Source organism: Dasypus novemcinctus, unplaced genomic scaffold (assembly GCF_030445035.2).
Source record: "Dasypus novemcinctus isolate mDasNov1 unplaced genomic scaffold, mDasNov1.1.hap2 scaffold_157, whole genome shotgun sequence".
Lineage (NCBI taxonomy): Eukaryota > Metazoa > Chordata > Mammalia > Cingulata > Dasypodidae > Dasypus > Dasypus novemcinctus.
Window position 1 is genome coordinate 717,434 of NW_026688157.1, and position 12,200 is coordinate 729,633.

The 12,200-nt window shown below is 38.6% G+C and overlaps 1 protein-coding gene across 6 annotated transcripts in view; it reads left to right on the forward strand.

Annotated features, from left to right (window-relative positions):
* Window positions 1-12,200, forward strand: part of PBRM1 (polybromo 1) — a 196,262-nt gene that overhangs the window by 62,564 nt on the left and 121,498 nt on the right. For all 6 annotated transcript variants that reach the window (XM_058292596.2, XM_058292602.2, XM_058292600.2 and 3 more), the window contains exons 9-12: window positions 636-721; window positions 1,422-1,517; window positions 2,055-2,146; window positions 9,072-9,285. In XM_058292596.2, the coding sequence (XP_058148579.1) occupies window positions 636-721; window positions 1,422-1,517; window positions 2,055-2,146; window positions 9,072-9,285 (488 nt within the window). The remainder of the gene's footprint in view (window positions 1-635; window positions 722-1,421; window positions 1,518-2,054; window positions 2,147-9,071; window positions 9,286-12,200) is intronic.

The following is a 12,200-nucleotide window of genomic DNA, read 5'->3' on the forward strand; positions in this document are numbered from 1 at the left end:
CTTTTTGTGTGCTTATTGTACATTTGTATAGCTTCTGTGGAGAAGTGTCTGTTCAGATTCTTTGCCCATTTTTAAATTGGGTTATCTTTTTATCTTTGAGTTGTAAGAGTTCTCTATATATTGTAGGTACAAATCACTTATTAGATAGATACATGGTTTTCAGATATTTTCTCCTGTTCTGTGTGCTGTCTTTTCACTTTTGTGATGATATCTTTTGAAGCACAAAACTTTTAAATTTTAATGGAATAAAATTTATCTTTATTTTCAATTGTTGCTTGTGCTTTTGGTGTCATATCTAAGAATCCTTTGAAAGTACAAGGTCTTGGAGATTTACCCCTGTGTTTTCTACTAAGAGTTTTATAATTTAGCTCTTACATTTAGGTCTGTGATCCATTTTGAATTAATTTTTTGTACACAATATTAGGTGGGCGTCCAGCTTCATTTTTTGCATGTAACTATCCAGTTGTTCCAGCACCATTTGTTGAAAAGACTTGGACTTATCACCCTTGTCAAATCTTAATTGATAATAGATGTCTGAGTTTCTCTCTGTACTCTTAGTTCTACTCCATTGATTTCTGTGTCTGTTCTTATGCCATCTATTCTCTTTTTAAGCCAACCAATCTTTATATTGACAGGATGCAAATTCAATTAAAAAAATATTTTACATGAAGAAGGCAGAAATTGAACATCATGAAATGGCTAAGTCAAGCCTTCGAATGAGGTAGGTAAAACATGTCTAAAATCCTTTTGCCTTTATTATTTGCCAGATTTTCTAGCTAGTGAAATCAATACAGTGGTGAAGATTTATGTTGCATTTCAAGATTTTATATACAATTTTATAATGTGTTTCCAAAGAGAATAGGGATAATTATTACCTGCCCATTTATTGCAGCTAAAGAGTTTTATTTAAAAGGAAACTTTTTTTGACTTAATACCAGTATATCTTTTTATTTTATTTGCAGTAAGTCTTTAGCCAGGTTTTAGGAGATTTAAAGATCTCATCCTGGCTTTTACTTGAGCTAGGAGTATGTCTTTGAACAGATCTCAGCTTAGGGATATTATTTTCTCCGATGTGAAATGAGAGGGTTGAATGGTTACTTTTGAAGCTTTCTTCTGGACCTGACATTCTTTTTGTTATGAGAGCTTCTGGTCTCTGTAATTAATGTAAGCTCTGTGGTAGACAGGCTTGGCCTCCTCTCCTATGCAGAATCCCCAGGTCCTGGAGCACAGCCTGCTGCACAGTAGGGGCTCAGAAATATTTGAGTATTTCTGTTCAGAAAAGAAGAAAACAATTGTCTCCTTGCTTTTTTGTTTATCCAGCATTCTGATTTTGGCTGTCAATTTTCTAAGCTTCTAAAATTAAAAAAATAAACAGAATTTTTTCCATAACTTCTTTTTTTTTTAATCTTGTCTCTGGATAGAACTCCATCAAATTTGACTACAGCCAGGCTGACAGGTTCTTCGCATGGTAAAGGCAGTCTTGGTGAAGAGAGAAATTCCACTAGCAAGTATTATCGGTAAGAGAAAGAGAAAGTGTTTGGTCTGAGAATGCTTATGGGGTCAGGCATATTAGTGCATATTTTGGGGTGCAATTGGGTTATTATGCACATTTGTTATCAAACACTTTATTTAAAAGATCAAGGCCCAGCTTATCTCCCAGAAAATGTTTAAGCAGAAGCTATTTGTCAGGTACTATTTAAGGTTGGTTACCAATAAAACCTGTCAAAATAAGTTTTGTGTTCATAATAGAGTTTGTGTTCTTAGGAGAGAATTATAAGTAATAATGACCGATTCTTTATTTTCCATAGAAGGAATAGTGCTGCATTTAAGTAAAAAGTAAATTGTGTGTACATACACTTTAAAAAAATTTAGTTTTTCTCAGTTTAGATTAATTATGGAGAATATTAAAAAGTCCAAAGATAAATTGAGGAGGTGGTTGAATTAAAAAAAATTTCTTTGATGTGACTGCTTTGTTAACAATTCCTATTTCCTATAAAGGAACCAAATGATTATAACCTTTTTCCTTGTGTTCTAATTGCTTGTTTTCTTTGTAGTAATAAAAGAACAGTCCAAGGGGGCCGCTTATCAGCAATTACCATGGCACTTCAGTATGGCTCAGAAAGTGAAGAGGATGCTGCTTTAGCTGGTAGGAATTGGGTCATGACTAGTTAAATGCCTTCCCAGTCTTTCTGGCTGAGGAAAATTTCAGTGTCTTTGGTCTTAGTGAGAGTTTGTTGATTTTTGGAGTACATGCATTTTTGTTGCATTTTTAATTGCATTCTTTGGTTGGCAAACTTATCAAAACTTATTGCTTTATTTTGTGTTGAAGCGCATAGTTGGGTAATAAATGCTGCAAAAAACAAGTGATCTGATGACTTAGCAGATCCTGGTTTAAATCTATAATGATAAATTGTGAGTACTAGTGAAATTATAAGGAAATTCCAGAATGAAATTCAGTTCACATCATGTTAGATTTTCAGGACATTGATTTATATTTTTAGTAGGTTCTAATTTCTTCTTGGCTAACGTTTATGATTTAAAAATAGATATAAATTACAATCAGTATTTTGTTATATGGTCATTTAAACAAGTCCCACATAGGGCATTTGGCACTAAAAACCAACATGCAAGGACAATTCATTTATACAAAGAGCAACCTAAAGGCCAGCTATTGGGTTGTATTTGATTTCATTGTCTGTCTTTCATTTAAGTTTGATGTCATATTTTTCATTTTTCGATGATGTTTTATGTGTAGCAATAAAATTTGTTTCATTAAGTTAGTCTGGCATGTCCTGATTTTATAATGAAATGCGACAAAACGTATTTTTCTGTTGTATCTTGTTTTGTACCTAAAACAAAACCTTGTATGAAAATCTCATAATCACTGTAGACTACTTATTAGAGTATGAATTTAATTTTTTGACAAACTTATCTATAGAATTAAGTATGATTTAGCAAGAATTGAAGAAAAATTATCTTTTTGGTAGCTATGTTTTTTAATGGTTATAATAGTGACGAACATGTTATGATTAGGTTTCCTTCTAACAGTTGGTTTTTTTCATTAACCTTATACTGGCTTAACAACTTCATGGAAAACCACACCATTTACAAGATTCCTAAAAGCTCTTTATTCCCCTAATATATAGTACATTTATCACAGGATAATATAGCTGTTACCTCAGCTTCTAGAAAATAAAGTAGAAGCCACAAACTTTGTATGAAGTACTTCTTTCAAGCTATTTATCAGAACCTGTTTATCCTTAATTTAGTCAAGAGTCTAATGTGTTTGGTTTTCTGCTGCCTATCTTCTTGAGGGATTTGTTTTAGAGGCAGATTCACTATGCAGCTGAGGCTTTGGGGGAGGGCCACACAGAAGAGCACACATTTGCAGTCAACCGCGAGAACAGAAATGGGGTAGGAGAGCTAGAATAAGGAAAATAGGTAAGTTCTCCCCTCCCACCCCAAAAAAACCAGGAAGGCAGAAAGAAACAAGAAAGGATAAGCCTAGAATGGGAAAAATAAGTCCAGACATTATATCAGAAATCACATCACTGTTATTAAGACAGTTTCAGATTTTTTTTTAAAATCTGGTTATGTGCTGGTTACAAGAGACATGTACTAAATATAAAAATGCAGGAGAGGGAAGCGGCTGTGGCTCAATCAGATGGGCTCCCGTCTACCATATGGAAGGCCCTGGGTTCATGTCTGGGGGCCTCCTTGTGAAGACAGGCTTGCCCACACACTGCAGAGCACCGTCGGCCCACGGATGCTTCAGACACCGCAGACGCCTCAGACACCGTATATGCCGCAGAGCACCATCCGGCCAGCAAGCGCCAAGGAGTGCTGCCGGGCCCCACAGATGCAGTGGAGCGCTGACTCAGCAAAAGGTGGCCCAACAAAAGAAGGGAGACAAGCAAGAACACAGAAGAACCGGGAGCAAATGAACACAGAGAGCAGATAGTGAGCAAGCCACAATGCGGGAGGAGAAAATAAATAAATACAGACACAGAAGAATGTACAGTGAAATGGACACAGAGAGCAGACAGCATGCAAAAAGTCGCAAGAGGGGGATTAAAAAAAAATGCAGGAGAGTTGAATATAAAAGGATAGAAAAAGATATCCCAGACAAATAATAACCAAAAGAAACTTAGAGTAGTTACATTGACTTCTGATTAAATAGACTTTCAAACAGAGATCATTACCAAAGATAAAAGGATTCAACTCATAAAAATAAAAGATTTATTTCATCAAGAAAATTAATTACAAAAGAGCTCAAAAATACATAAAGCAAGAACATGGAACTTTAGGGGGCAAGACACTGCCCTCAAAGTGAGAGCTCCTTTCTTTCAATCATTACTTGTTATGTAGGTAAAAAACCAATGAAGACAGAGAAGATTTGGATACACTTCTTCACAAGTGTATTACTTTTCAATTGCTGCGTAACAAATGACCACAGATTTAATGGCTTAAAATCACAAATTTATTCTCTTATGGCCGTGGAGGTCAGAAGTCTAAAATCAAGCTGTTAGCAGCGTTGCTTCCAGAGGCTCTAGAAATCCATTTGCTTTGCTTTTCTAGCTTCTAAAAGCCACCTGTATTCCTTAACTTGTGGCCCCTCCCTCCATCTTCAAAGTGCGGCCTTCCAACTTCTCCATCTGTCATCCCATCTCTTCCTTCCCTTTTATAAGAAATTTTGTGGTTACGTTTAGAGCCCACCCAGATAATCCACGATAATCTCCCCATCTCAAGATTCTTAATCACATCTGCAAAGTCTCTTACCATATGAGGTAATATTCATAGGTTCCATAGATTAGGGAGTCACTATTCAGGCTACCATAAAAAGCTTCATATAATACATATAATCAACAAATTTTAAAGACTGAGTATTTATCAGACCATGTTGCTCAGCACAAAACAGTTAAGATACCAATTAATAATAAGATACATTTTTAAAACCCATGGATTTGGAAATTTAAAAATATATAAATAGGGGAGTGGATGTGACTCAAGCAGTTGAACATCTGCTTCCCACATGGGAGGTCCTGGGTTGGGTTCCCCGTGCCTCCTAGAAAAAACAAAAACAAACAACAAGCAAAACAAAAACCAACTCAGGGAAGCCGATGTGGCTCAGCGGCTAAGCGCCGGCTTCCCACATACAACATCTTGGGTTCAATCCCTGTCCCCAGTACCTCAAAAAATATATGTACCAGTAGGTTAAAAGAAATTATAATGGAAATTTTAAATACTTAAAATTGAATGATAATGAAAATACTGTCTATCAAAACTAGTGGGGTGCAGCTAATATGGTACTTTCAAAGGAAATTTACAGGTCTGAATGCTTCTGTTTAAAAAAAAGAAAAGCTAAAAGTAAATAAGCTAAGCATCTAACATAAGTAAATAAAATAAAGAAATTAGATTAAAAATATTAATAAAGGCGGCGGACTTGGCCCAGTGGTTAAGGCATCTGTCTACCACATGGGAGGTCTGCGGTTCAAACCCCAGGGCTCCTTGACCCATGTGGAGCTGGCCCATGTGCAGTGCTGATGCGCGCAAGGAGTGCCGTGCCGCGTAGGGGAGCCCCACGCGCAAAGAGTGTGCCCTGTAAGAAGAGCCACCCAGTGCGAAAGAAAGTGCAGCCTGCCTAAGAATGGCAACACCCACACAGGGAGCTGACACACCAAGACAACGCAACAAGAAAAGAGACACAGCTTCCTGTGCCGCTGGCAACAACAGAAGCGGACAAAGAAACAAGACGCAGCAAATAGACACAAGAGAACAGACAACCAGGGTAGGCGGGGGAAAGGGAGAGAAATAAATAAATAAATCTTTAAAAATAGATACATTAATAAAATTTTCAAGGAAAAAGCACAAGCATTATTTGGTGGGAAAAGAGGAGACATGCAGAGTAAAAGGGGTGTATATGAACAACTTTATGCAAATAAGTTTGAGAATTTAGATGACATGGACAAATTCCTAGAAAATAAATTCCTAATACTAATCCAAGAATTAAAAGACTAATTAGTCTTATACCTATTAATTAAATGTAATTATTAGTTTAAAATTTTACTATATAGAAAACAATAGCCCAATGTTTAAGGAATGGAATTTTATACAAACTCCTCCAGATAATCAAAAAAGAGCTCCCCATTTCATTCTGTGATATGTGTTAGAACATAGCTATCAAAACCCAGTAAATATAAGCAAACCGTATCCAGCAGTATATATAAAATATAATACATAATGACAGGTTTATTACTGCAATACTACTTTACTTCAACATAAGAAAATATAAAAAATAATCATTCAGGGAAGCGGATTTGGCCCAACGGATAGTGCATCTGCCTACCACATGGGAGGTCCATGGTTCAAACCCAGGGCCTCCTGACCTGTGTGATGAGCTGGCTCACGCGACAGTGCTGATGCACACAAGGAGTGCTGTGCCACTCGGGTGTGCCCCACATAGGGGAGCCCCACACACAAGGAGTATGCCCCGTAAGGAGAGCCGCCCAGTGCAAAGAATGTGCAGCCTACCCAGGAATGGCACCGCACGCACAGAGAGCTGATGTGGCATGATGACGACATAGCAAGATGATGCAACAAAACGAGACATAGATTCCAGGTGCCGCTGACAAGAATACAAGTGGACACAGAAGAACACGCAGCAAATGGACACAGAAAGCAGACAAGTGGGAGGTAGGGGTGCGGGGTAGGGGAGAGAAATAAATAAAAAATAAAAATATTCACATGGGGTGGGGGTATATGGGAACCTCTTATGTTTTTTAGTGTAACATTCTTTGTGATCTATTAACTTTAAAAAGTGTTAAAAAATGTATCATTCACCATAAGGCATAAAACCATGTGATTGCTCAGTAGTGTATTTGATAGATGTTTCAATTCCCATTTGTAATTTAAGAAATAAAAAACCAAACAAAAATGAAAAATCCTCTTAGCAACTTAGAATCAGGAGGGAAACTTCCCTAACTTGATAAAGGATATCTCCATTTTTAATGGGGGAAATGTTAGCAGCATTCCCATTGCCATCAGAAACAAGGTCACAGGTCTTTCAGTCAAAGTACTGGCCAGGCCACAATGACAATAATGAATTAGAAAAGAAGAAAGGTATATAATGATTGTAGGTGATAGAGTGTCTTCTGAATTTTCTAGTTGAAAGGCTCTGCAGACCAATTATTAAGATTAATAAAATAGGGGAACGGATTTGGCTCAACTGATAGAGTGTCCGCCTACCACATGGGAGGTCCAGGGTTCAAACCCAGGGCCTCCTGACCCGTGTGGTGAGCTGGCCCACACGCAGTGCTGACGCACACAAGGAGTGCTGTGCCACGCAGGGGTGTCCCCCGTGTAGGGGAGCTGCACACGCAACGAGTGCCGGCCCACTTAAAAAAAGTGCAGCCTGCCCAGGAGTGGCGCTGCACACATGGAGAGCTGACGCAGCAAGATGATGCAACAAAAAGACACAGATTCCCAGTGCCACTGACAAAAATACAAGCAGATATAGAAGAACACACAGCGAATGGACACAGAGAGCAGACAATGGGGGGGGGAGAGAAATAAAAAATAAATCTTTTTTTAAAAAAGATTAATAAGAATAATAAGGTACTGGATATAAAGTCATTGTACAAAAATCCATTGCATTTTTGGAATCGGCCACAAAAATGTAATATTTTAAAAGATATTTTATGTTTAAAATACTTAATGTATCTAGTTATAAACTCAAAAAATATATTCAAGTTCTTTTTGAAAAAGAGCAAAGGTAGTGGAGTCAGAAAAGACCATTTCAAATCCTATGTTTACTTCTTGCTCCATGAATCTGGATCCAATTCCCCTCTTGACTGTTTTATAGGCTGGCTGACCTTGGTCAAGTCATTAACATCTTATTGCCTCAGTTTCTTCATTTGGAAAAGAGATAAAACTTATTTCATGGGGTGGTGTTAGAATTACCTAAGGTTGGTGCTCATCAAGCTCTTAATACTTAAATACTTAATAAATGATTGTTGTCTACCCAGGAGTACATAATGATTAAGGTTATCCTGATCCACCAAGAAAACTTTCAGTTATGGTCCTAATGCACTGTTTAAAAATGCAGGGTAATGAGCAATATATGTTATATTTCTATAAACATCATTACATATTTTGTTTGTTTTGGTGCTTTTCTGTAGCTTCTACCTCAAAATTCTCTCAGGGAATACATCATCCTTCAGGAATGCCACAGATAAGTGGTGCAAAGCCACAAAGACTTAAGACTAAATCAAATCTGACATTATCAGTTCAATTTAAATTTATACTATTCTAAACTGCGTGACAGAATTTTAGTTCCGAGATCTGGGAATGACTGCTCCTTTTTTTTTTTTTGGCCAAGCAGTCAGAGCAAGGAGACTCTGAAAGCAGCAAATTTTGAAAGAAACTTTTGTAACCTTTTAAAAACAGTGTAGCCTTTTCTATTTCTATATAACACTCTATTTCTATGTAATCTTACTCTAAGTAAACATGAAATTATATTAAGCATTACTAATGTCATCTATAATGAAGGTTAAAGGCTGTTTGTTTTTTTCTCTCCCCTTCCCCCCAGTTGTCTGCTCTCTGTGTTCTTCTGTGACTGCTTCTATCCTTATCAGCGGCACTAGGAATGTGTGTTTCTTTTTGTTGCGTCATCTTGTTGTGTCAGCTCTCTGTGTGTGTGGCGCCATTCTTGAGCAGGCTGAACTTTCTTTCGCACTGGGTGGCTCTCTTTATGGGGTGCACTCCTTGTGCATGGGGCTCCCCTATGTGGGGGACACCCCTGCGTGGCACGGCACTCCTTGCGTGCGTCAGCACTGCACATGGGCCAGCTCCACACAGGTCAACGAGGCCTGGGGTTTGAACCGCGGACCTCCCATGTGGTAGGCGGACGCCCTGTCCATTGGGCCAAGTCCCCTTACCAAAGGCTGTTCTTTTAAAATAATTATTCTTAAATACAAATAGCTTCATCTGGAAGGTTGTTAAAAGAGCCTTAAGCTATGGTTCATTCATTCTTTCCATTTATAAATAACCCTTTTTCTCCCCTGTTTTTCTAGCTGCACGTTATGAAGAGGGAGAGTCAGAAGCAGAAAGCATTACTTCTTTTATGGATGTTTCAAATCCTTTTTATCAGCTTTATGACACCGTTAGGAGTTGCCGGAATAACCAGGGACAGCTAATAGCTGAACCTTTTTTCCATTTGCCTTCAAAGAAAAAATACCCTGATTATTATCAGCAAATTAAAATGCCCATATCACTACAACAGATCAGGTAAGATGTCTTTCTGCATTATCCAATAAATTATGGATTTCCATTTTCTTGTGGTTGAGCCTGCACATATTTCTTCCTTCCTAAAATGTGAAAGGATATTAAAGGAAAAATGATTTACACATGTCTAGGGCATACTTGAATATCACTCATACATGAAAAGTGAGAAATAAATTTGGTTAAATACAAGTGATAGTCTTTGTGTTGCAATTGAGTCAGGAATCAGATAAATGGAGGGCAAGCCATCTCATTTGTATTTCATATTATGGATTGTAAAAACTAATGCAGCTTAAAATTTATTCATTTGTGTTAAAACTGAGCAAAGTACAAAAATTTGTCTTCCCTTATCATTCATTGATATTTTAGTTATGATCCTTTATATATATTTATACTCTGTGTCAATAGTTGAACTTTCTGAATAACTTAATCAGCTCTTTGAGAATTCATTAGCTGAACACATATGTGAAAGGTGACTCATCTTGGCTTCCTTTTGCTACTTAGAAAATGTTTAAGTGATGATTGAAAATTTATCAGACAAAAAACTTAAATCACAATAACTATCCTTAGAAAACAGTAGGAAGGGCAGTAACTGAGCAAATGCCGAATCAAGAACACATAGCTTCAAAAGCCATAGGAGGAGCTCATGGTGCCCTTGCTTTCCACCTTCCTAGCATGGTATGGAGTCAGCCTGTATTCACATCATGGGTCTCTGTTCTGTTTTAGAAGGAGCAGAGTAATCCCTATGCACATACTAGGGTGCATGGATGTCAGTGCCATGATATCTGGTGACAGCCTAAAAGACTGGATTGGGAAGCTGGCCTTTGATTCGCCCTGCAGAATTTGCTCTGCAGGTAGAAATCAACTTGATAACAGCTAAAACAGTGTAAGAAACAGTTAAGTCAGTGTTGCCTGGGGAGAAAGGGTTACCAGCTTTAAGACACACAATAGACGGGAAGAAAGTCTATTTCATAGAGAGTAGATGGGACATTTAGAGTCCTGTAAACAGGGGAATTCCTAAGGCCACAAGTGAGCATAAGCTCAGGACAATATTCAGGCTCAGCAGAGGGCCCTGCACATTGCTTTCTCCTTGGGTGGATTTTGACAGGAGAGCTATACTCTGAAGTAGAATACCAGTCAGTACAGAAATAATATGCTGAGACTGTGAAATGTGTTTTTTGGATTGGTTTGTTTGTATTCTTTTTTTTTTTTTTTTTTTTTAAGATTTATTTTTATTTATTTAATTCCCCTCCCCTCCCCTGGTTGTCTGTTTTCTGTGTCTTTTTGCTGCGTCTTGTTTCTTTGTCCGCTACTGTAGTCATCAGCGGCATGGGAAGTGTGGGCCGCGCCATTCCTCCGCAGGCTGCTCCCTCCTTCGCACTGGGCGGCTCTCCTTATGGGTGCACTCCTTGCTTGTGGGGCTCCCCTACGCGGGGGACACCCCTGTGTGGCACGGCACTCCTTGCACGCATCAGCACTGCGCATGGGCCAGCTCCACACGGGTCAAGGAGGCCCGGGGCTTGAACCGCGGACCTCTCATGTGGTAGGTGGACGCCCTAACCACTGGGCCAAAGTCCGTTTCCCTGTTTGTATTCTTAAGCTTCTGGCACTCAAGGAAATTTGTTATATCGCTAGCTAGATACAAACTAAAGGAACAAACAACTCCAGGACTAAATCCCAGTGTTAATACACTAAATTTTTTAAATGTACAGTGTGCAACAAAAGATAAACAAAGAACAAGTAGTGAGGGCCCATCCCACTAAAGGACCAGCCTTTGGAATTACTGGACAGAGATTTTTAAAAAATGAACCTCCATATGCTCAAGGAGATCAAAGAAAATACACAGAGAGCTAAGGGATATCAAGAAAATTATTAATAAACAATATGGGACTCTCATGAAAGTAATAGGAATAGTAAAAAGGAACCAAGGGCAGGTAGAGAGAAAAAATAGGTGTAATATAGGGACATATTCAAGACATTGGAATTGTCCTGAATGATGTTGCAGTGACAGATAAAGGCCATTATATATCTTGTCATAATTTACAAAAATGTGTGGGAGAGAGATTAAACTATAATGTAATCTACAATCCACACTTAGTGCCAGTGCTCCAATATGTGTTCATCAATTGTAACAGATGTACCACACTAATAAAGGATGTTGTTAATGTGGGAGGGGTAGGAGTGGGGCATATGGGAATCCCCTACACTTTTTATGTAACATTTATGTATTCTAAGTATCATAAATAAATAAGTAATAAAGGAACCAAACAGAAATGAATTCCCTAGAAGGCTTCTACAACAGACTGGAGCTGGCTGAAGAAAGAATCAGTAAAATCAAAGTCAAGACAATGGAATGATTCAGGCTGAGGAGCAAGAGGGAAAAAAAGGGGAAAAAATGATCAGAAGCTAAGAGCTCTGTGGATGCCATCAAGTGTATCATATGTGTTATGGGAGTCAAAAGGAAAAGAAAGAGAGGAATATTTAAAGAAATAAGGGCAGAAAACTTCCCAATTTCAACAAAAGACATGAATATGCATATTCGAGAAACCCAGTAAACCCCAAACAGGATGAATCAAAGAAAACCATGCCCAGACATACAGTAATCTAACTATCAGGTGCCAAGGACAAGGAAAGAATTCTGAGGTGTTTTAGTTTGCTAAAAGTTGCTTGGAGGGCGGCCGACTTGGCCTAGTGGTTAGGGTGTCCGTCTACCACATGGGAGGTCCGTGGTTCAAACCCAGGCCTCCTTGACCTGTGTGGAGCTGGCCCACGCACAGTGTTGATGTGCGCAAGGAGTGCCATGCCACACGGGTGTCCCCCGTGTAGGGGAGCCCCACACTCAAGGAGTGCGCCACGTAAGGAGAGCCGCCCAGCGCAAAAGAAAGTGCAGCCTGCCCAGGAATGGCAACACACAAATGGAG